The sequence below is a fragment of the Crinia signifera genome, chromosome 1, assembly GCF_055691185.1.
Source record: "Crinia signifera chromosome 1, ASM5569118v1, whole genome shotgun sequence".
NCBI classification, from domain to species: domain Eukaryota; kingdom Metazoa; phylum Chordata; class Amphibia; order Anura; family Myobatrachidae; genus Crinia; species Crinia signifera.
Genome location: NC_139217.1, coordinates 225,274,494 through 225,300,615, shown reverse-complemented (window position 1 = coordinate 225,300,615; position 26,122 = coordinate 225,274,494). Strand labels below are relative to the sequence as shown.

Below are 26,122 nucleotides of genomic sequence, written 5' to 3'. Positions count from 1 at the left end.
CCTGTGGGGTCGATGGCAGGAATGTGGACTTCCCTGCTGTGGCTTTAGAGATTAACTCATCTAAATCACTCCCAAACAACCTGTCGCCAGTGAAGGGGAGGTTTTCTGCACTCCGTTTGGAGTCAGCGTCAGCTATCCACTGCCGGAGCCAGAGGGATCTGCGCCCTGACACCGCCATGGCTGAGTTACGGCCGTTAATGGCTCCTAACTCTTTCTGCGCCTCACACAGAAATTTAGCTGTGTCCTGAATATGGTGTAATTTTTCAGACACCTGCGCCACTGTCATTTCACCCAGAAGGCCCTCCTGGATCTGGGAGGCCCATGTGTATATAGACTTTGCCATATAACAGCTTGCTAAGACTGGAAGCTGACACGCGCCACTAGCAGTAAAAATGGGCTTAAGGCTATTTTCAACCTTCCTGTCCGTGGCGTCTTTCAATGAAGACGATCCTGGTACTGGAAGCACCATCTTTTTTGCTAGGCGAGACACAGAGGAATCCACCTCCGGTGGCTCCTCCCACACCTTGCGTCCCGCAGGATCAAATGGAAACGTGGCTTTAAATTTCTTAGCCACTTTAAACCTCATTTCTGGGTTTTTCCACGCTGACTTGAAAGTATTTTCCAGGTCAGTCTGCTCAGGGAAAACAACCTGCTGTTTTTTGTGAGTGGCAAAGAAAGAATCCCCTTCAGAGGACTCAGCTAAGGGAAGGTCAAGCACCTCCCTGATTGCCATAATTAATGGCTCTGTGCCCCGGAGCAGTGACTGTGAAGCATCAGGCTCCTCAACCCCCACGTCTGCTTCTCCAATATCATCATCATCATCATCCCCGTCCTCTGCCCCAGATTCAGGGGTTTGAGAGGGTGCACTTCTCTTACGAGTTGCCCCAGGGGTAGGAGTCATTATATCAACTCTGGCAGAGAGGATAGCAAGCTCCCTCTGCACCCTTTGGGTCTGTGCTGCTGTAGCAGCTAACTGTGTAGTTACAGTTTCTAGCATGGAATTCATCCCTGCTGCCCAGGCAGGCTCCTGTGAGCTGTCCTGTGTGCTACTTTGCTGACCAGTAAGCTGTGGGGACATGCATGGCCCACAAGTAACTTGTGATGAAGAAGCTGGCACAAATTTATCACTGCACACCATACATGTAAGTTTCCTCACCATTGTGACAAACAGTCTCCCCTTCCACACAGAGCAAACACAGTGGATATGCAGTGTGATTTAGACAGATAATTACTATGTGTAGTACTATCTGAGTTGTTTATAGCTTAACAAGCTAGTGGGGTAGTGTACAGAGGGTAATGGAGGGGACCAATACACCAAACAACCTGAGCTCTCCAATTTTAAGAGCTGGTAAACAGTACAGTAATCTAACAGTACTTTACAGTGTATGCAGGCAAGTACACAAGCGCTGAAAACCTGAAGCTGTCTCTGCAAGCAGATTCCCTCTGTTCCACACCGCTGAGGAGTGTCTGGAGCAGTATAATGGCGTTTCCAGCAGCCAGGGAAGAAGCAGGAAGCAGGTTTTGGCGCCCTTACAGAGCTATGGTCCCACCTGCATTTTTATACTGAGACTGACATTGAAGAATGTCCAACCCTTTGGTAAACTGCCCTGGACAATACAGGGGGCAGTACCCTGTCCCAGTGTAGGCAGGGGGTTGCGCGGTCCCTGTGCAGGGCACCACCGTTACCGCCGCCGCCATCTTGCCGCACCAATACCCGGGGACTTCACGGCGGGGGACCCCGGGGTAGTACTCACAACACGACGTCTTCAGACTGGACTAGGGGTGTGCGGCATGACAGGGGTGTGCGCTGCAGCGGAATGCCCGCGGTAACATCACCCACGCAGGACAGTGGTCCTGTGGCAGGGACAGCTCGGTACCATGAAGTGGCCTGCAGCTGAACCCTTCCCCTAGTCTCCCACAATGCAGGAATGCTGTTGAGTCCAAAACAGCAGTCCCAAAATAAAGAAATTAACCAGAAGACAAAACTCTCTGGAGCGCTTCCTGATGCGTGCTTCTCCTGAGGCACATTTCTTAAACTGACTAGAAGGAGGGGAGCAGAGGGGAGGAGCCAGTACACCCTGTATAAAGTTTTATAAGTGCCTGTCTCCTTCGGATAACCTCTTTTCCCCATCGTTATGAACGACTCCCCTGTTTCCCATAAGAATGTAAGAGAAAGTAATAAAAAAACAAACACCCTAGCTACACTCGTATGGCTGCATGAGCAGCCCTTCAGCATAGTACCCCCTCTGGTGGGCACCTAAAATTAACTGAGGAATGCAGAAGGGAGGAGTCTGCCGCTGAAAGATTTAGCATAGGTGCCTGGCTCCTTCGGACCCTCCTACATCCCATGGTTGAGCTGTGTCACCAGGATGGATTAAAGAGAAAAGTTTATTTAGTTATCAAACACAATTGTAAACATCAAGAGAACATAAGATCTAATTCTTTAAGTTTACAAAGCTAGGAGACCAAAGCATGTGCACTTGGTTCTGGGATCACTGTTAAATTTGGGTAATAATGCAGGAAATAAAACTGGACTAGACTGCTACCTGGGTCACTCCTACTACACAGTACAGCCTCCTAAATGAGCAGATGATGATAGGGTCATCTTTCAAACTACATTTAGTCATATATACTCTTCCTTTCCTCTATCCAGGGGGACGAGACAGACTGTGGGTGTTTATTTAATGAGTTTTCCCCTGTCCCAGTCCCCCCCCCTCCATAGACATACACCATAAAGACTGTGCTCTCCCCATTCTCCCCTGACAAATGAATGTCGGAATGGATCACCATTTAGGGGTAAAGCTTCTAAAAATTAAGGTAGTGTTGTCCATCGCAATCAACCAGATTATGGCAATCAAATTTCAACTGCATCTTATGCTGGGTACACACCAGAACGACCAGGATTGTGAGATGACCATACGATGGTCGCATGATCTGTTGGAACACACAATCTGCTCACCAGCGGGGACGAGCATCGGATCGGATATAAAACATGCCCGATTTACATACAATCGGTCGGGATTGAATCAAAATTGGGGGAATGAAGGTTAAGTCGTTCTGGTGTGTACCCAGCATTAGAAAATGCTAGACAGAACATTCAACTCTTCATTTTTAGTAGCTTTAGTAAATTTACCCCTAAATATTTGTTTTACATTCTAACATTGTTTTACATTGCAACATGCGCACCACACCACTGATTTATCTATCAAGCTAAAATTGGTATTTAGGGCTAATTCCAGATTATCTACTACTGCAGTTAGACACAGTATCAACAAATTCAATTATTCCTGGTTCACATAGTATATAATACGCTTGACCACATGCTCAAAATTGGAGGAAGAGATAATTCGAAGTGCCCTACAGTAAATTAAATCGGTCTGAAAGGTATTTGGGTTTTGAATTGGGGTAATTATCTTGGTGGCCACAGGTGTACACACTGGCTGTACTTGAAGAATTTCTTCGACAAAATAGCAGGCAATGGGCCAGATGTATCAAGCTTCAAAAAGTGATTAAAAAAATGGAGGGAAATAGCTACAGGCTATTTATACATTGACATTCCTTGTGCATTATTCCTCCTAGCTAACTTGGGGTGTGGCATGCCATTCCGACAGTCGGGATCCCGACTGGCCAGACTCAGCGTGGCCAGCGCAACAAAGCCCCTATTCTCCCTCATGGGGATCGTGGACCCCCACGAGGGAGAATAGCCGGCGGCCGGCGGGACCCCGCCGTCAGTGTTTTGAACCTGGCCGTCTGTGTTTTAACAGTCGGGATCCCAACGTCGGGTTAATGAATGTCGGGATCCTAACTGTCGGGACCCCGTCTGGCACCTGCTAATGTGTGCTAGGTTTCCTCTAATGTTTAGGCTGTAAACATTGAGATATTTGCCTTCTTGTTAGCCAATGTACTAGTGATACAAAACAAGGTTTGACAAATCCATCTAATCTACTTCTCAAACTAACCTATGAACTGTATGAACTTTTTAACGAGACCATAAATGTTCAATAGGTAATATGTTTGAATTTTTCTCTTTTGTTTATGCACAATTGTGTTGGTGTACCTGTATTTAATAGTTAAAAAAAATATATATATATATTTTAAAAAAACAGAGCAACACAATGCCCACCATATTACAATCACAGTGACGGACACATATGGAAATCACCAGTGATTAACGCTAAAGGGAGACATTTATGAGCATGGAGGTAGTTTATCCTGTAGTAAAGGTATTTTCAAGTGGTATTACCAGAAGAATAGCATTTTGGGGGAATTCAATTGTGCAGCGTGCCATCTGCTGTTTATCAGATTCAAATGTTGGCAGTTTGGCGTGATTGCAGATGTGCGAGGAAAGATCTATATAAAATGCTTAATAAAAAGTTTTGGGGGAAGAGGGGCGAGGGTGACCACTTAGGATATGGAGTAGCTGCCCTTGGGCTGAGCTCTCCATCCCTGCTATACTGCTTCACTATCATGGGCCCATTCACTGCGGGGGTTTTTAGCAGTCCCTGTGGCTCATCACCACAGGACCCCGCTGCTGTGCACTGGGCAGCTTGACGTACCTACCCGGCCACTTATCCCGGTGAGAGATGGAGATGCTGCGGGCCAAGTGTCACACTTGAGCGGCTGCTGCTCTTTCCGGTTACCTCCCGGAGCGTGCATGATGCCGAAGACCCGACCTGCTAGCGGGTCACATTGTGCTACAGCAGCCACCATGGTGCTGGAGCCACCACTCCTACCCGCATGTGGCTACAGTGGGCGCATTGAGGGCACTCCTCTCACCTGATGCCGAAGGCCGCACTGTGTGGATGCTGGCTGGGAGGGCTGAGACCCGTGTACACAGTTGCCACTATATGTGACGGTCTGCAGTCTGCCTCCTGCATAGCCGCTGCTGCTGGTAAGCCTCCTGCTGTGCCTGCGACTGGGCTCTGAAACAGTGGGCAGGGAGCCTGGGATCATTCTTCCCCCTTGAGGTCAGGTACAGTAAAGCCTTGTGGGGTGCCCCAATTGAGCAAGCATTACTGTTTCCCTGAAGCCTGCACTACTAGTTGGAGTCTCTAAAATTACATTATCTGCTTATTAATACTGGAAGTGGCATATGCCAGGGTGTGTGTAGTGGGTTTACCACTTTGCCCTGTGAGCAATACACTATCTTATTGCAACCCCCTCCTGCCCTCAGAGACCGGGTCCTACTCTTGCTACTTTTATCTGTCTTTGATATACACTGCTGACCACTTGCGTATCCACACTTCACAGACTGCTCTGTCTATATCATTTAATTCCAGACTGCCCTTCCCAACCCACTTGGCTTTATATTCTAGAACATCCTCAGAGCTGTGATCGGTTAGTCACATCAAGCCACGGCGGCAGCCCGCTTGAAGAAATTCTCTCGGACACCCAGCCCTAAGCAGACTCCGGCTGAGCAGGACCACTTCCCAGCCTCCCTCTTCTCTGGGGCATCCTCCAGAAAACTCTTCTCCTGATGTCATACTGCAGAGGTTGCTGGAGGCGAGAGAGTCTGGTGGCGAGAGTCTAGTGATAGGTTTCGTTGGGCAGAGAGCCTGGCTTTCTGTCCTGCTTTAAGTGTGAAATGACGTACTTTTTGGTTAGTGTACAGGGTGTGATGGGTTAGTTTTTTTCTCTTTCTTGCGGTATTGTTGTGGATCTATAATATATGTCATGTGCTTTGCTGGATCTTTTTGAGTATGCTGCTGCTCCATCGTTATATATATTTTTCAGCAGATCGGACATTTGATATACTTTTCTATGCCTCATGGGTCCCCTTACCGTTAACTTTATATCCTGGAATGTCTGGGGCTCTAATGATAATATCAAACGGGCATTAGTAAGTAGTCAGCTCAAACGCTATGGCTTGGACATTCTGTGCTTGATGGAGACTCATTTAGTGTGAGCTAAAATTCTATCTATGAAGAAACCCTGGGTTGGCTGGGCTTATAATGCTACCCATACGTCTATGTCAAGGGGGGTACCTGTACTAATCCGCAAAACTGTCCCGTTTAGGGTAGGCACAATCTGACCCATAGGGGCAGTATGTATTTTTGCAAAGTACTATTCACTATGTCTATGTTGATTCTTGCTGTTTATATACCTTCACCGTACTCCAATAATATTCCCAATAAAGTGGCTGGATTCCTTGCCCTCTTTCCAGACACCCCTGCCCTGTGCCTGGGGGACTTTATTAATGCCATGTACTCCAATCTAGACAGGTGTAACAGTTAATTTTTGGGCCCTAGATGTAATGTGGGCCACTTCTCTGCATTAATGGAGGGGATCGGCCTGATTGATGTGTGGAGACTGAAACATCCTCAAACCAAACAATATTCATGCTTTTCACCTGCGTATTACACATTTTCTAGGAAAGACTTGGCCCTCATTTCCCATGAATTTATTCCAATAACTCGATCTGTGGCATATGAGACATGGGGTATAATCAGTCCCCACTGTCGATGGAACTTCACAGAGGCCAGTCCTTCTGGAAACGGAGCCCTTTCTGGGTATGGGTTCAGAGCTGGAATCCGCTTGACAGGATTTCCTAGAGTTTAATATGGGCACGGTCACTAACACTAAGTTTGTGGGATACCAATAAAGATTTTATACAGGGCACCTTGATCAACTGTAATGTGTAGTTGGTCTTAAATCCCATTACAGAGCACAAGAATATGACCTTGAAGCTTTGTGTTGGTCCCTCAAACTTCAGTATTTGATTGACTGTTTAGATGCATCTAAACAAGACATTCCTACAAACCTTGTAGACATCCTGTTTAACCGAGAAAGCAAAATATAGGCTTTTGTTCTCTAGACATTCCTGATATGCTATAGGTGATAGACCAGGTTACCTGACAAGGGTAGCCAAAGCTGAACATGCTACAACTACTGTGGTTGAAATAATGGGCTCTGGTGGTGCACTCACCCTGACTCCTAATAAAGCTGAGGGATTTTTTGTTTATTATAAGGACTTCTATGCTTCTAAGCTTTCGCATGATATGAGATACGCGAGAATTTATCCAGTATAACAATGCCAATTGACGCTAGAGGCAAATAATGATCTAGTCTCTCCCCTCTTAGCCATTGAGTTGGAAACAGCTATTAGATTAGATCCTTTACGGGTGTAAAGGTGCCTGGCTTGGATGGCCTACCCCTAGAGATGTCTAGGAACACAGATTTTGATGTGCCAAGGCTAGTGACATTGTTTAATGCACTGTTGTAATTGTGGCTCTCATTATTGTTTTGTTAAAGACGGACAAAGACCCTACACCGGTTGAGTCCCTATTACACACTGATATCAAAATTTTAGCTACCTAGGCGTTTGTGGAGTGGCAGTTACTCTGGGAGGCTATAGAATGGTTTGGTATCAGGCCTAATAACATCCACTTGGTAAAATTGCTTTATTCTTCCCCTTCCGCAAGGGTATCAGTCAATGGTTTTGTTTTCCCTTGCTAGGGACACAAGGCAGGGTTGTCCTCTGTCCCCAACCCTCAACGCTATGGCTACAGAACCCTTGTATAGTGTGTCATAAAGGCAGATGCAAATATCACGGGTTATGCCGTGGGCTCTAGGATAGATAATATCGCCTTATATGCAGACGATATACTGCTACTTCTCGCACGATATGACCTGTCCATGCCGCATGTACTAGACACCATTAACAAATTCGGCAGTTATTCTGGCTTAACGATTAACTGGGACAAATCATGCATATTACTATACAGTGGACTGTCCCTCCTCTCCCCTTTTAGTGCTCCCCCTGCAATGAGTAGTCTCTTAAATACCTGTGCATATGGGTTGCTTATGATCCCTCTAGCTATATAGATCTAATTATTGTTCCTCAATGAGAATATCTATGTTTTCGCATTACTGTTAGGGGGAAGCTCCTGTTCACAATCACCGGCAGGGTAAAGTTACTTAAAATGACTTCTCAACCCAAATTGCTTTGTTTTGCACCACTCCCCAATATATGTGTCTCTAATAATTTTCAAACGCATTGATAGTTTGCCATCTTCCATTGGTGGAACAAGATGATGGGAATTAAGTTGCACACACAGATGCGGGCTACTGGGGGTCTGGCTCTCCCCATGTTTAGATTGTACTACCTGGCTGCACACTTGTCTCACCTTGTTGAATGGTTTGCTGAGGGTTCTGAGCTGTCCTTACCAGTTTTAACCATTTCTAGGGTGATGCCCGAATTATCTCTGGGTCTGTTACTCAGCGGCAATGTATCACTTATCAAAATACCACTGGTGAAAAAAGCCATACTGGATTGGAAATAGGCTACTGCTACCTTTCCTATGGTAGGCTGGGACCCTCAACATTTACAGAGGCATGCCTGCTCAGCTCAATTCAACACTGGCCCTCCATGTCTGCAGGATTCCCCTCTTAAAAAGCTCATGTTCTCCCTGGCCTCTAGACAATATATGTGGTGTACTCCATTCATTGCTGATTCTGTGCATGATAACATACCACATCTTAAGATACAATGGGAAATGGACATGGGCTCTCTATCAAAGGAGATATGGGACACTGCTCTTACAGGTCCCCGTGTCTCTAAAACCACTGTGCGGTATCAACAGATTTTTTTTTTTTTTTTAATAGAATCTTTTTTATTGGACAATAAAGAAAAGAAAACTGTACAGAACACAGTAGTACATTAATCATATACAAAGATAGTTATCCATATCCGGAACCATACATGAATATAATCTGCATACAATGTATTGCGTATATGGAGTTATGCATATATAAAAATAAAGACAATATTGAACACTCAATTTCTGAGTCCTGTACATTCAATATATCTAGACCATAATATCAGTTTCTAATAATTAAAGAAAGATGAAAGGGGAAAAGAGAAAAGAAAAGAAAGAAGAGGGTATCATGCAGATATCAATTAGGGGATATATCCCACATACAAAAAAGGGGCATCACATTGAAATAACATCTCCTCACAAATAGATCAGCAAAAACCGATCGGCACGAAATAGTAATAACACGTTCCAGTCACATTCCCATTTCAATTACTGATCCTTAAGATTCAGAAGTTTATACTACATAGGGTGTATATTACCCATAGCCGTCAGATGAGAATGGAAGGTCGAAGTGACTCTAGATGTCCGAAGTGCAGTACTGTGGTCTTGCCCTGTGGTTGCCTCATTCTGGACATCAATTATAAATGTAATAGCTTCCACAGGAGTTCTTGCCCAGGCCTTTACCCCACAGGTGTGCTTATTGGTGGCTTTCAAAGAGTACATATTGAACGAATTTGCGTAGAAATATATTATTAATCTATGTACACTGGCTTGGGTGACACGGATATGGGTGGCATGGTTATGGATGGCTAGGGAGGTGCATGAATACAATTGATTAACGAAGTGGCTAAATATGAGAAATTGACTTGCATCTCTCACAGAGCAGAGGGTAAATACCATATAATTTGGGAAAGATGGTTGGAGTCTCCCTTATACGATCCTCTGGTGACTCTTTAGGGTCCTGCTGCGGGACGAAGCCAACATTGACCAGCTATACTGGCTGCAACAACAATGTGTTTCTTTAAGACCCTACCCTTCTGTTTCAATGCATTATGTGTTTAAATAATGTGTAAGTTAACTCTTTCATGCTTTCTTATATCTACACAACTACATTACAGCTGACTTGTTTAAGTTTCGTATTGCTTTCTATGTTCAATCATTTTTAATGAGTTTTTAATTTTTAAAACTTAAAAAAAAAAAAGTTTAGGAGGAAGGAAAAAATTACTTCCCCAGATAAACAACTAATTATCAGAAACGGTCATGATTCATACTTGTTTTATTAAAATTCCATTGCTCTATGCAGAGAAATGAAAACAGAAGATACAGATTTCTCTTCCTTCTTAAGCAATCCCTATGTGAAGTCAACATTTTAAACAGGCTACTCACCCCCTCACTATGAGACAATGATTCACCAGGTTCCTCCTCTTCCCACTCTTCATCACTGTCCATTTCATAGTCCAATAGCTTCTGATGAAAATAAGTTTAGGCAAAGTATTAACTTTGAAAAAAAAATATATATATAAATAATAATAATTATCTATATCTATATCTTAATAATAATAATAATAATAATAAAGAGATATATATATATATATATATATATATATATATATATATATATATATATATATATATATAGATAGATAGATAGATAGATATATAGATAGAGATAGAAATATACAGACATTCCTCACTTAACGACCAGGTTCCATTCCTACGACCCGGTCGTTAAGTGAATTGGTTGTTAAACGAGCATATATAAAACCCCTTAAGACTTCTGAGATGCGGGTCGCTAAACAGGCAGGGCAGGTCGTAACTGCGAGAGGGTAAGCGGGCAGGTCGTAAATGAGGAATGTCTGTATAGAGATAGATATATATATATAGATATAGAGATAGATAGATATAGAGATAGATAGATATAGAGATAGATAGATAGATAGATAGATAGAGATAGATAGATAGATATAGAGATATATAGATAGATAGATAGAGATAGATATAGAGATAGATAGATAGATATAGAGATAGATAGATATAGATATAGAGATAGATAGATAGATAGATAGATAGATAGATAGATAGATAGATAGAGATAGATATAGAGATAGAGAGATAGATAGAGAGATCGATAGATAGATATAGAGATAGATAGATATAGAGATAGATAGATATAGAGAGAGAGATAGAGATAGATAGATAGAGAGAGAGAGATAGAGATAGATAGATAGATATAGAGAGAGAGAGATAGAGAGAGAGATAGATAGATAGATAGATATAGATAGATAGATAGATATAGAGAGAGATAGATATATATATATATATATATATATATATATCACCACCACAATAGTGTTATCGAGCGCCCTTATTTCTCTATTAGTCTTTCCTTACTTTCAAACATCCATAGACCAATATTTTCAATTATAAAACATTTATTAAAATTTTTTACACTTTATAAAAAACAAATTTACACTGTTGTTCCTTGTCACAGGATTTTCTTACAGAGAGATGTGAATAAAAGCCCTGATTGAAGTAGCCTCACTAGTAGGAGGCTAAGTGTTATTAGCGACCTACCTGTATTGGCCCTTATTCTAGTTCACTCCTCCTGACAAAATATTTCTTAGATGGACGAAACCGTGTGCACTGCAGGCGAGGCAGGTGTTACTTGTGCAGAGATAATTAGATTTGGGTGGGGTTTTACACCTACCTCACCTGCAGTGCACATGGTTTTGTCCATCTAAGAAATATTTTGTCAGAAAGAGTGAACTAGAAAAAGGGCCTCAGTTCCTGCTGGAGCCTCCAGAAAAATAGCTATGTATGTATGTATGTATGATAGATAGATACACATATATATACACACACATATATATACACACACACACACACACACATATATATATATATGATGAAGGAAGAGAGGATAGGGGTGCGCTAAATATACCACTCTGTGGCTTTACATACAATGAATCAGATAAAACTTAAATAAAAACAAATAACATTTATTATAAGGTCAAATCCAGCATTCAGTTTTCATTTCGCAGTTTTTATATATATATATGCCACATATAGTTCAGATCCGCTGCCCAACGCGTTTCATCCCTTGGGACTTCATCAGGGGCGATGAACCAATCTATATAGGTGGTGAAACCAGTAAGGATCACTCCCCACTGTATATTAATACATTTAAATTGAACACATACATTTATATATGTTTGAGACACTTGCTCATCTTATTAGTTTATGATGCCCCTACACATATGGAATGGGGACACTTCCTCACTGTAGATTAACACATTCCACTTTTTATATATATGGAATGGGGACACTTATTAGTTGGGACCACTTCCCACTGTAGATTAAAAAAAAAAAAAAAATGTTTTATAATTATTTTTTCATTATTATTTTTAATACCTCTTTTTTCTGAGACACTTATTCACTATGCCCCAACATATTGAATGGGGGCTCATATAATTTACACAGATCACACGAGATTCTGTTAATTAACGCCATTTGCCCTATTAGATATAGAATTACTGAATGGAACGCATGGACAGCCCGGAAGCGCTCAGTGGAACGCTTTAAGGCGCTATCTATTATCAGCTCATTCGCACAGACAGCTTCCTCAGTCGATGACCGGAAGTGGTCACTAAAACGCAAGGAGGAATACATCTGCACTCCGGAAGTACCCTTCAACTTCCACACTTAAAACCGGACATTATGTCACATAGCCGGGACCGGAAGTAGTCACTGGAACGCACGGTGGAGCGCACCGGCGTTCCCGAAGTGCCATTCCGATTTCAGGTTTTCCTTATACCTGAATCATTGACATATGTAACGCTCGATAGGGGACCCAGCCACCTAGTTATTCTGGCTCCCGAAATGGCTATTTACACTTTTGCCTGTTTAGGAACTTTTCCGGATATTTTGCCAGTCAGTAAGGACCGGAAGCAGTCACTGGAACGCACGGTGGAACGCAACAGCGTTCCGGAAGTGCCTATGTAATTATAGAAATTATAGGTTTATATGGTCTGCATCTTATACCATATACACCAGAATTTACAGACATATTTAACGCACGATGTAGCACACTGTTACTTGTTTTTTAGGCCTCCCCCACTGGTTATTTAGGCCATATGTAATATAGGAACATTTCCCTGATACCGGAAGTGAGGTCACATGTTAAGGGCTATATAAAGTAGCTCCATTCAGCCACTTGCACACTGGCTCCTAGAGATCCTGTGATGCTTGGCATAGTTTACATTAAGGTAAGGTTGCACTCTCTTAAGATTCCATATACCTAGTGTACCTTAGGGACACATATTTGTATCAAATGTTTGTTATTTTATTGTAATATGAATTTTGGTCTCACTTTAGAGGCTGTTGAAACTGCTAAACAGTTTTTTGTGCAGTTTTGGATTGATTTGAGTCTGCGGAGGACTATCTTTTCCCCAAATTGGAGAGATCTTTTCCCAAATAACTGGTATGTAGTATAGTGTAAATAGATGGATTTGTCGTACACTCATGAATTTGGTTTTAAATATACCAAAAAACTTTAATTAACTTTAGAAGCCGATTTGAGTCAGCTGAGGACTATCTTTTCCCCAAATTGGAGAGATCCTCCCCAAAAAACTGGTATGTAATATAGTGATAATAGATGGATTTGTCGTACACCCATGAATTTGGTTTTAAATATACCAAAAAACTTTGATCAACTTTAGAAGCTGCATACCTCCTACTGTAATAGGAGAGACCGCGGGTAGAATATCTACTTTCCTGTGTGAATCCACATTTATCAAGTCCGAGAGACTAAGATCACTCTAACGTGGTATGTAACCCATATATAGGATAAACCCTTGGATATATTGTGTTTACCCAACCCCCTGATACATAGTCTTGTATTTAATTTATTCTAAGGTGGGATACAACAGAACATCTGTATAACTTTATTAAAAAATCCTTCCCCGCCTAACTGGTATGTAACATCATAGATATCCTCCAATCTTATTCTCACCTAACATAGTGAGTGACAATTATATATTTTGTGATTTCCCCCCTACAGCTGGTGGTTATCCTATTAAATACTCTGAGAGATCTTAATACACAAAGGATATATATCCCTTGCTTCGGTATGTAGATATTTGTTTTACCAATACCTCTTCCAATTATCATCATCTTTTTCTTACCCTTTTTTCTCCTCTTCTTCCTCCTCCTTAAAACATGAAGAGCCTCGTGTTGGCTGTTCCATCCTCTCCTCTTTGTTTGGGGGTTATATATACCCCCCATAAATGTTTATATGATGTAGACATGTTGTATTATTATTTTTTTGCTCCACCTTCTTCCTCCTATCTGGGGTTACATATACCCTTCACAAATGTATATTTGATGTTGTATCATTTTTGTATTTTTTTTAATCGTATTATCATGTTTTTTAGTATATGTTTATAACGGCATGTTTCACCACCTATATAGATTGGTTCATCGCCCCTGATGAAGTCCCAAGGGACGAAACGCGTTGGGCAGCGGATCTGAACTATATGTGGCATATATATAAAAACTGCGAAATGAAAACTGAATGCTGGATTTGACCTTATAATAAATGTTATTTGTTTTTATTTACGTTTTATCCGATTCATTGTATGTAAAGCCACACAGAGTGGTATATTTAGCGCACCCCTATCCTCTCTTTCTTCATCCTATCTAAATCTGTACCTTTATTTAACAGCAAGGTACGATAGAGGTGCTGCTCTTAAAGCGCATTATTGGGGCCACATCTTTTTTGTCATATACATATATATACATACACACACACACACACACACACACACACACACAGTCCAGGAATCCCCACTCACATCCAGGAATATTGAAAAATCGGGGCGCTCCCCTAAGGAAGGATGATGTTCCAATAATAGCAAATAGTCCAGTTTTAAGGCCAGAGAGGGCACTCACCACCACAGTAGGTACAATGCTTATTTATTCACAGGTAGTAGACAGGCATGGTCAACGTTTCAACCCCGGAGGGCCGTTATATATACATATATATATATATATATATATATATATATATATATATATATATATATATATACACACACATATATATATATATACATACACACACACACACACAGTAACCATTGCAAAAACAAATCTTTAACCTATTGATTCCAAAATAGCCCAAACTTTTTTTGCACTGGCATATTGACTTTCAAAAAGGGGCATTGCCTTAATGCAGCATGGCATGGAAGCCATCAGCCTGTGGCACTGCTGACGTGTTACGGAAGACCAGGATACTTCAATTGTGGCCTTCAGCTATTCTGCATTGTTCGCTCTCATGTCTTTCATCTTTCCCTTGCTGGCTAATCCAGAACAGTAATCCCACGGTCATTGAACCAGGTTTTGATACTTTTGGCAGTGTGGGCTGCTGGAAAATGAAGTCAGCATCTCCATAAAGCTGGTCTGCTGAAGGAAGCATGAAGTGCTCTAAAAGATCCTAGTAGATGGATGCAATGACTCTGGGCTTAATAAGGCACAGTGGACCAAACACCAGCAGGTGACATGGCTCACGAGAAAGACTGTTGAAACTTCATACTGGACTTCAAGCATCTTGGATTGTGTGCCTAGACTCTGGGACCTTTGTTTCCAAATGAGATGAAAAATTTGCTCTCATCAGAAATGAGATCTTTTGGACCACTGAGCAGCAGACCAGTTCTTTTTTATTTTTAGCCCAGGTAAGACTCTTCTGACATAGCTGGTTGTTCAGGAGAGGCTTAACAAGAAGAATAGGACATTGGAAGCACATGTCCAGGATCTGTCTGTGTGTGGTGGCTCTTGATGAACTAAACCCAAGCCTCAGTCCACTTCTTGTAAAGCTCCCCCACACTTTTGAATGGCCTTTTCCTGACAATACTCCAGTCGGAGGTCATCCATGCCGCATGTGCACCTTCTTCCAAACTTTTCCGTTTTTCCTAACTTTGTATTAATGTGCTTCGATACAGCACTTTGAGAACATTTAAACTCTCTTGCAATTTCATTTTGAGGCTTTCCCTCCTTGTGGACGTGTCAATGATGGTTTTCTGCATAACTGTCAGGTCAGCAGTTTTCCCAATGCTCGTGAAATCAACTGAACCAGACAGAGACCATTTAAAAGCTCAGGAACACTTTGCAGTTGTTTTGGATTAATTAGTTGCAACACTGAGCCCACAAAATTTTATTGAACCTTTTCACAATATTCTAATTTCCAGAGACTTTGGATTTGGGGTTTTCATGACCTGTAAACTATAATCATCAAAATTATAACAAATAAAGGCTTGAAATCTCACTTTCCATTTAATGAGTTATCTACTAGTTTCACATTTTCAGTTGAATTACTGAAATTAATGAACTTTTGCACAATACTCTTTTTCTGAGTTTCACCTGTATACAAGTAACTTCAACAGGGCCACTTAAAGTATATATAAATAAGAGGTATGAAACCGCTTATAGAAGTACAGACTGACAAAAGTAGATTTACTTTACAGAAAACATGTTTTAGGGAGGACCATATAGTAACTGCATAAAATTACCCAATACAGAAATTTCTGGCAAGTATTTTGAAGAACCATTATTATTTTGATCAATGGTTTTAAACAGTATCCATTAATCCACAAGCCATTTAGAAAAAGGTTAAGACATTTTAGCAACACCCAGACAGAAAACATATTGTGCTTGATCGTGTCTGAGAATTTTTATAAAAGGTGTTGCAACATTATAGACCTGTGGGTACTTATGTATTATCTGGACTCCCATGTTAAATGCACCCCATTTTTTCATACCCCTACTATCCAACTACGCATGGAGTTGATATTATATAGTGTGGCGAGCGCAGCGAGCCACCGTGCCCGAAGCGTGGTGAGCGCTGCGAGCCCCGCGAGGGGACACGGTCTCATAAGAAAAACGGGAGTCCAGATATTACATAAGTACCGACCTGTGTATCGTTTGAAGGTACATACACCAGCATGCACGTTTTGAGTCAAAGCTTATGTTTACTTATATTGCACAGCTTTAATGTATATCACCTTTAGTTGCTCCTTAAAATCATGATTGTGATTAGAACCAAGACTTTGGGACTTTACTTCAAATGTATTATACTTAATTTACCATATTTGTATTTTTTTCATTGCTGTACAAAGAATTTATTGATCTGCTAAAGCAATTCATTTACATCTGGACATAAATATATCTAGTATGCAGGATTATTAATTTAACAACTTTATTGTACATGTAAACAAAAACTATGAATCTGGAATTTTCCACCATTTACAGCAGGATTATGGTGGTCTATATCAAGGAAGAAAATTCATAATTCACACCAGAATCCATTAAAAAAGTTAATGGCAACTGTATGCTTTCAACAAACAGCAACCATAAACAATGGATCAACGTCTAAGGAGGAACTGCACTTTAGATGCAACCTTTGAAAAATGATATCAAAATATGCAATTTAATTTGTGTAAAAAAGGATTAAAAGAAGCCTTACTAGATGAACAACAGGAAAAAGTAAAAAAAAAAAAAATGGAAAAGCTGGAAAGAAAGGAACTCATTTCATACAAAAAGGGGAAAAACAATCTGATTTTCCTCTATCATTTATAACAAAGATATCAATTTAAAATTAGATGAGGATCTTAAAACTAGTATACCTTATCAAAAATAATTTACAGACGAGCAAAGAAACTCAAAGAAGAACTGACCAGCAGCTTTCTTCCATTATCAAACCAGCAATGAATTTGAAAGAAAAAACAGGCTTCCCCACTTCTGTACTACATATGCATTGGTTTCAGGAACCAGTGATCAGGAACAAAATCAATAAGCAGTTTTAGGTCTAGAACAGCAGCAGAATAATTTAAAATATAATAACACATCATGCAACACTGACAGGTGTTACATACCTACTAGAGTGCCCATGTAGCACCCAATACGTAGGGCAAAATCAAAATTAAGGAATGCGGATCAAGTCTACAATATAAAAGTAAATGACTAAAGACAGTGTCTTTCAGCAAATTATCTCACCATGCATAATAAGAACACTCAGGAATCAAGATTTATGGGGAACCAAAGGGTGCATTGGAGAGGTGGAGACACAATCACCTCACTGAGATAAAGCAAAGTTTTTTCGAGAAGTTGAAAACATTGGAATCACTAGCCCGATATATAGACTTGTAGGTTTTCCTATAATATCGCACCATACACCTCTTAATTTTTTTTTTTTTAGCACAAATAACTTTTTTTTTAAATCTTTAAACATGAGGACAAACACACGCTTGCCTATAAAAGCTGAACTTCCGGATCAGGGGGAAAGGTTGTTTGTTTCTGGTTTTAATACAGAATTGTTTATTTAAAAAAAAAATAGATAATTTTTCATCCTTCAAAAATGGCAGATTTGAAAATGTGTCGGTGGTACCTGCATAGGGGCATTGCAAGTTTAAGCTGTCCCGCAACCACCAATCTGAGGGAAGCACAACAGAAAACTCTTCTAGCCAGGCAGAATAGAACGATATGGGATGGCACGCTCAACTACTGTATACACAACTTCCTCCAAACTGGGGTTAAGAGGACACTTTCCCAACATTGACTCATGTGGTTAGGGTAAGTTTTGGGACAACACCAACAAGAGAATATGCACAATTGCTGGGTTACCCCACATGCAAAATTTAAAAAGACTAACCTTTTTCAATAAGGGAGCTGTAAATATTGCAGTCACTAGATCGGCATACTTTTTGTAATAATTATTTTCTATGCTTTCACTCTTAATTTCTATTTCTTATTAATGAGCTGCTTTTTAACACTGAAAGAACAGCAATTTATTTCCATATTTAATTGTATTGCCCAGCTCATTTATCTATACAATAACTGCTATAGTGAAAGCACACTATGGGACGTTAAGCCTTAAGATGAGGCTAAAAGGGAGGGGCGTGGCCACGGATAGCAGGGAGTAAGTCAGAAGGACGCTGTGCTCTCCCGCTCCGTGAGAATGGTGGAAACACCACAAAACTAATCCCATGACCCACCGGATATGCCCAAAGAACCTACCGCTGACTTGAAGCAGAGATGCTGTGGTAAATTCAAGGCCAAGTGGTGTGGCGAGTTGCAGGGGGGGACCAGGTCTGTTGCTGAGAGGTCGTGTGACGTGCCAGAAGCCGGAGGTCGGAGCTGGGCGGAAAGGCTGAGTGGCAGCAGGCTCAGCACACCCGCAGAAGGGCGCGAGGCAGCTAGGCAGCAAGTGGCGAAGAGAGGTGACGCGGCCACTTGGCGGCCACATGGTGAGGAGAGGTGAAGCGGCCGGAGAAGCTGAGGTTGGGAGATGGAGCCGGGACAAGGCAGCTGAACAGCTGAGCGGCGGTGAGAGAGACGCAGCACACCCCTACAGCACTCAGGAGCAGAAAGGAGGGGAAGACTGGGTACGGAGGTGCCTATCCAAAATATAAAACGAATAGCACAGCTAGAAGCCCCCCCCCCCCCCCCCATGCAAGCCCAGGTACTGGGATGAGGAGAGGAGCGATGAAGCACTGACACTAGTAACTTTGGTCTGTTACTCGGAGAACTATACAACTGAGTACAGCTTCTTTTGTTCACTGTAAATCCCAGGCTGTGTCAGAATTAAAAAGCTGAGTCAAGCTGAAGATAATTTTCACAGTACAACTGCTTAGGCAACGTCATCATATTAACCTGACTGTGTAAAAGTAAGAAAGCAACTTTGGTGCTGGTCCCACCTGAAGGACTCTAGGATATAACCAGCCACATAGGCAGGCTATAATTATCCACATATATATATACCCATATAAACCTACCCCCGGCCCTGAAAGGGGGGGATAAGAACCCAATATGGGAAAACCCCAAAATGCCACAACAGTGAACCGGCTCGCTAAATATGCCCGGAACCCCTCAACTCCAACTTCTGCAGCCAGAGGAGAGAGTACACCCCCAGTCACCGCTCCCGAAGGTGAAAAACAGCCGGACCCAAATGTTTTAGACACCCTGGCTGCAAGCGAGGGCCGACTGGCCAGTAAAATAGAAAAAGTCCAGGGAGATTTGACCATTATCCACCAGCCAGTACAAAAAGTCCAGGAGCGGGTGAAAGAGGTGGAAGAACGCACCTCTCAACTTGAGGATTCAGTTGCCCCATTAGCAGGAAAAGTGGAGGACTTGGCCCAACAGATTAAAACTATCAATCTTAAATTAACCGATATGGAGGGGCGCCTCCGTAGGAATAATCTAAGGTTTGTGGGCCTTCCGGAAAAGGCAGAAGGGGAGACTCCAGAACTGTTTATCCAAAAGTGGCTCGTAGATACATATGGTCAGGAGGCGCTCACAATACTTCACTATAGAAAGAGCCCATAGAGTACCCCTGAGGCCCCTTCCACCAGGTTCTAATGACCGCACCTTCATTATCAAACTACTACATTATGCAGATAGAGATGCAACTCTGAAGTTGATAAAAACAAAAGGGCCGCTGATGTGGAATAATAAAAAGGTCTCAGTATTCCCGGATTTCGCAAGCGGGGTGCAGCGAGAAAATGAGATTTAGGTCTTACCTGGTAAATCTTTTTCTTCGAGGACATCAGGAGTAGTAAGGAGATGGGAGAGCACCAGCACCCTAGAGGTTAAACTTGAACTGCCTCCCAGGCAGCCGGGCTCCTCTAGGCCAGGAAGCTCAGGTTTTTTTAACAAGCCAAGGCAGGAGACAAGATAGAAGGAAGAGAAGCACTGCACAGAAACACATTCTGAACATGTTAGTAACCTCAACCGAGGGATAATATAACATAACTTAACCTTAACGGAAGTAAAGCAGGCGCAGCAGGGAGGGATCCCTATGGCCCCTGATGTCTTCGAAGAAAGAGATTTACCAGGTAAGACAAATCTCATTTTCTCCTTCGGGAGACATCAGGGGCCACAGCGTTACAGTGGGACGTCCTAAGGCAGCCACCTATGGGTGGGGACGCGCCTGTGCCGCAGCCAACACAGTCTGGCCGAAGGCCGAGTCCTGGGAGGCAAACGTGTCAAAAGCGCAAAAACGCAAGACAGTAATGGCGGACGACCAAGTCGCCGCCCTGCAAATTTGCTCAACTTTAGCACCGCCTCTTACAGCCCAGGAAACCTCCACAACGGAATGTGCCCGAATCCCCGCCGGAACCGGGAGGGAGGTGTCCAAATATGCCTGCCAGAGCGACTCCAGCGGGCAGTAGTTTGCGTAGAGGCGGGCCACCCTCTCATCCGAACACCATATAGTACAAAGGGAGAGAGAGAGAGTCTGACTAGTGCCACCGCCGAGAACGGTGCACATAGATGCGCCCCGGCCGGACAACGTCCAAGGAGGAACAAGCCGTAGTAACAGACTGTGTAAATGCCGGAACAATAATGTCCTGGTTGACCTGAAAGCTGAACACCACCCAAGGTAGGTGAGAAGGGAAGGTAGGAAAAACCGCCCGGTTATAACCAAGAACAAAGGACTTACAGGACAGAGGTGACAGGTCAGAGACTCCCCTGGCCAAAGCTATCGCCAACAAGGAAACGATCTTCCAGGCGAGTCAACACAGGTCCATCAACCGCAAGGGCACAAGAGGTGGGCCCTGAAGAAGACAGGATTAGAGAGATCCCAGGGGGCAACAAGACATCCTGCAGGAATGTACAGACATCCGTCGACAGGGCCACCCGTCGACAGAACATCTGAACCTTTAAAAGATGATCAACGCAACCCAGCCTCCAGACCCTTCTGCAAGAAGGACAGAACCCTAGCCAGGTAGTAAGTCCCGGAATCTGAAGCGTAGAATTCGCAGCAGGAAAAGTAAGCCCTCCATATGCGATGGTACACCCCCATCTAGGAAGGTTTCCTCGCCCTGAGCATGGTGGAGTGAAACCCACTGGGTCTTACCCGGGAGGTCTCAACAGCCACCCCGTCAAACCCAAGGGCCTCAAAGCCGAGAGAGAGAGGCGGACCCTGAGAGCATGCCTGTGCCCAGGGGTAAGCGAATAGGAGGGGCTACTGACTCCAGATCCGAAAACCAGATCCGTCTGGGCCAAGGTGGAGCAACCAGAATCAACGTGCCGCCCCCCGGCTTCAGCTTGCGAGACATTTGCAAAAGGAGAAAAGTGGTGGAAAGGCACCATCAGTGGATGGCCACGGAGCGGACAGGGTTTCTACCAGGCAAGTATTATAGCACTGTGTCTACGATGCAGTATTATAGCACTGTGAACCGGCTGCTAAAGCACAGGTAAGACAATATACTACAATTATACCAGGCATACAATGGCATAAAAATAGGTAGGTAGCCTAAACGGTACTACTACACAGTATTCTCCTGACCAGCAGAGATAGTGTTCAAGCCATACACCGTAAGCTAGTACTACGTATACCTTGCGGTGGCGTAAACATTTAGCCCATATGTACGGCTAACACAGCATACTTCGGTTTTATATTTTGCATTGTGGGAAGAAACCGGAGTGCCCGGAGTAACCCCACTAAAACACGGAGAGAACGTACAAACTCCGGACAGTTTGGGTCATAGTGGGAATTGAACCCACGACCCGAGCTGTGAAGAAGTAATGCCAACCATCACACCATCCGTGCTGCCCCCACAGTACGCAGTAAGCTAGTACTAGGCACATATAGTAATGCCATAGGCAGGCAGCCTTTCTGGCAGGCAGTGATAGTGTTACACAGTACACAGCCAGCTTGTAATAGACATACAATGCAGTGATACAGACAGGTGCAGTGTACAAAGCAGTGATATAGACATGCACTTATGGTACAGACAACACAGTATGCGTCTGATAGGCAGATAAACTCTGCACAGTTAGGGTCATGTTGGGAATCAAACCCATGAACTCTACACTGGGATGCAGCAATGCCAACCATTACACCATCCGTTCTGTCCTTTATGCTTCTGACAGGCAGTGATGGTGTTACACAGTACACAGCCAGCTTGTAATAGACATACAATGCAGTGATATAGACAGGTGCAGTGTACAAAGCAGTGATACTGTATAGACATGCACTTACAGACACACACCATTACACCATCCGTTCTGTCCTTTATGCTTCTGACAGGCAGTGATGGTGTTAATCCACAGTATACAATGTTGCAGTCAGAGTTCACACTCTGGTCAGCTATTTCAGCAAAGCTGTCTGTAACCTGACTCCTGTTTGAGGAGTTACAGGGGAGCCCAGGTGGCCTGGCAGTGAAGGAGTGGAACCCCAGACTGGCTGATAAGCTCTCTGTGTCCCTCCATGTTAAGTCAGCATGACATAACCAGCAATACATATACAGCATAACACAAATTAAACTGACAGGCAGCTAAAGTGTTAAACAATGCATGCAATGCAATAATGGCACAAGGCTCCTCGGAGCACAGTACTGTACAGTGTCCCAAAGGAGGAGTACAGGGGGAACTTGCCCAAGTGACCTGGCAGTGAAGGAGTGGAACTCCGGGTGGCTGTGAGCTCCCCCGTGTCCCTCCTCACATGTCGCAGGCAGGCAGGAAGGGATCTCAGTGGCGGGAACTCTCTGTGTGATAAACAGTTCCCTGCCTACTCTCCCCGGGTGGAGAGGCTGATGTGGGGGGAGCCTTTTCCCCCTGCTGACAAATGGCCCCCAGGGAGGTGTCCACATGCGGCGTCGGTAAAAATAGCAGGGATCCGGCGCGCACCGGGCAGCCCCGCATACCTGGCGCTGCTGCCCACAAACCATTTCCCTGGTGGTCCAGCGGGAGCGAGTGGCGGACCAGTCGTCCCCTTGTCAGCGCAGTCGGCTGTACCCCCTGCCTAACTGCTGCAGCCGCAGTGCCCGGGGGCCACTGCAGGTCCCCACCCACGAGTGGCAATGCAGCTCCGGACCCGGGTGATTGAGCCAGCAGCACAGGGGTCTGTGCAGACCCCCAGTGCTGCTGCTCTGTCACTGACAGAGTCAGTGTAAAAGAAAAATGAAAAATAAAATATCAAAATGAAGTTAGGCTGCTAAAATAACAGCCCCTCTAGTCCAGTAGGTGCATCTGGCTCCTGCCAGCACCCGAAAAAACTGAGCTTCCTGGCCTGGAGGCGGGGTAGAGGAGGGGAAGAGCCCGGCTGCCTGGGAGGCAGTTCAAGTTTAACCTCTAGGGTGCTGGTGCTCTCCCATCTCCTTACTACCCACTGTGGCCCCTGATGTCTCCCGAAGGAGAAAGAGCCCAATTCTATCAGGTAAATAAACGCCTGAGGGAACAGGAGCTCCAATACGCGATGATCTTCCCCGCAAAAATGCGAGTTATACATGAAGGCAATGCTAAATTCTTCATGACCCCGAATGAGGCAGCCACATGGTTGGATGGAAAATTCACCACACACCGAATGATGTCATACCGGCAATAAAAGAGAGGGGGGGGGGGTGATATCGGGGGAACTGGACTTAAAGGAGGGACACTTGTACCAGAAATGGACAACACCCATAGCTTAATCTGGATCATTGAGAATTGATATTGTCCTGAGTATGGCTAACTATCCCCCCATAGTATTGAGTGCCCCCTTTTTTGGGGGGGGGAAGGAGGGCGTAAGGTGGGGAAAGGGAGAGTATAAAGTAACGAGTTTAAAGTAGGAGCGGGAGAGCACCCCCAGCTCGTGGTCATTTATTGTTTGTCCCGCAACAAGATCTAAATGTATTTTTTTCTTCTTTCTTTTCTATATTATCGGATAGGGGGAGGGAGGGAGGTAATAGGAAGAGGCATGCCAAGGGGAGTAGGGGTCATGCAGGGAGGGGGAGATGGGGTAGGGAGGGAAAAGGGGGGGGGGGTGTTAGGCTGATAAAACTACCCGCAGGTCGGTCCCAGATGAAGGAGAGGGGGAGAGGGGAGAAAAGAGAAAAAAAGAAAAAACTAGATGTCTGTAAATGATAATCTACTCACGTGGAACGTGAGGGGAATGTACAATAAAATCAAAAGGTCCTTGATTATGAGATATATCCATAAACATGCAGCAGACATAATATGCCTACAAGAGACACACCTGGTAGGGGGGAAGGTATTAGCTTTAAAGAAATCATGGATAGGCTGGGCCTATCATTCTACCCATACCTCCGCTTCCAGGGGTGTGTGTGCTGGTCCGAAGGGGGTTCTCTTCTCTGTGGACAGAGCTACAGTGGACCAGTGGGGAAGATGTGTTTATAAAGTGTCGGCTAGGTCCGAGGACCATACTGATAATGTCGGTATACATACCCCCACCGTTTAGTTATGATGTACTTAAAGCAGCGGCAGAGTTCTCTGCAGCGTACTCCGGTATCCCTGTCATAATGATGGGGATTTTAATAATATCATGGATCCAATACTGGATAGGAAGAGTGCTGGGAGTGCGGTGCGGAGGACTGGCTTTGCGGATATGATAAAGGAGATGGGGACGCTTGGAGGGAAAAATTCCCACACAAGCAACAATTTTCCTGCTTCTCCAGCTCCTTTAACTCCTTCTCAAGGATTGATATGGCCCTGGTTATGGAAGAGTTAATCCCTAATATTCAGGAAGTCAGCTATTTAACACGCGGTATATCAGATCACTCCCCACTATTAAATTAAAATAGATTTGGGAGAGAAAAAGGGGTACTCATTTTGGAAGTTAAATACATTTTGGCTAACACAACTGGAGACGGGGGAGAATATGGAGGCCAGGTGGCTTGATTTCCTTATGGCCAATGAAGGTTCTGCCCCCAGTAGAAGTTATATATAGACCAATCTCATTATTGACTAATGATGTAAAAATACTTGCAAAAGTGCCTTCAAAAAGATTAAATCAGGTTATAAAAGAGGTAATACACTGCGACCAGGCTGGCTTTATCCCTGGAAGGTCCACAACCTCCAACCTGAGAAGGTTGTTTCTACATTTACAGGCCCAGCAAGATGGTATGAAGGATGCGGATGTTATCACACTTGATGCGGCTAAAGCCTTCGATACCATAGAATGGGGCTACCTATGGGAGGTTATGGATTGGATAGGGATTGGCCCAGCATTTATCAACTGGACGAAGCTGTTATACCAGTCCCCAGCTGCAAGAGTCTCAGTTAACAGCTATATCTCCCCTAGATTTGAGATTGAAAGGGGCACGCAACAGGGGTGTCCGATGTCCCCCTGCCTTTTTGCCATGGCCATTGAGCCTTTGGCATGCCTCATGAGGGAGAGCACAACAATTGAGGGAATTAAGATCAGAAAAAAGGAAGACAGAATTGCATTGTATGCAGATGATATCCTTTTATTTGTGCACAACCACCTTGAGGCAGTGCCGGAGGTGATGGAGATGGTGGAGAGGTTCAGGGGACAATCGGGCCTTAAGATCAATTGGAATAAGTAAGGCATTTTACCCCTGGAAGGTCCTTGCCCTCCAGTTGTGGTTACCCCGGGCTCTTTAAAATGGGTTGAGGAGTTCCTGTATTTGGGCATTTGGGTTGCAAGGGACACCCTTAAGTTTGAAGACCTAAATGTAACCCCACAAATAGAATATATAAAGTCCAAAATAGAACCCTAGGGTCGGCTCCCACTTAGTTACCGGAAAGGTAAATCTGGTAAAGATGATTATACAGCCAAAGGTTCTGTATTT

At 43.6% G+C, this 26,122-nt stretch overlaps 1 protein-coding gene across 1 annotated transcript in view; it reads right to left on the bottom strand.

Moving 5' to 3' along the window:
• CHAF1A (chromatin assembly factor 1 subunit A) overlaps nucleotides 1-26,122 on the bottom strand; it is a 248,464-nt gene that overhangs the window by 64,266 nt on the left and 158,076 nt on the right. The window contains exon 10 of the mRNA XM_083179341.1: nucleotides 9,924-10,004. Within this exon, the coding sequence (XP_083035467.1) occupies nucleotides 9,924-10,004 (81 nt within the window). The remainder of the gene's footprint in view (nucleotides 1-9,923; nucleotides 10,005-26,122) is intronic.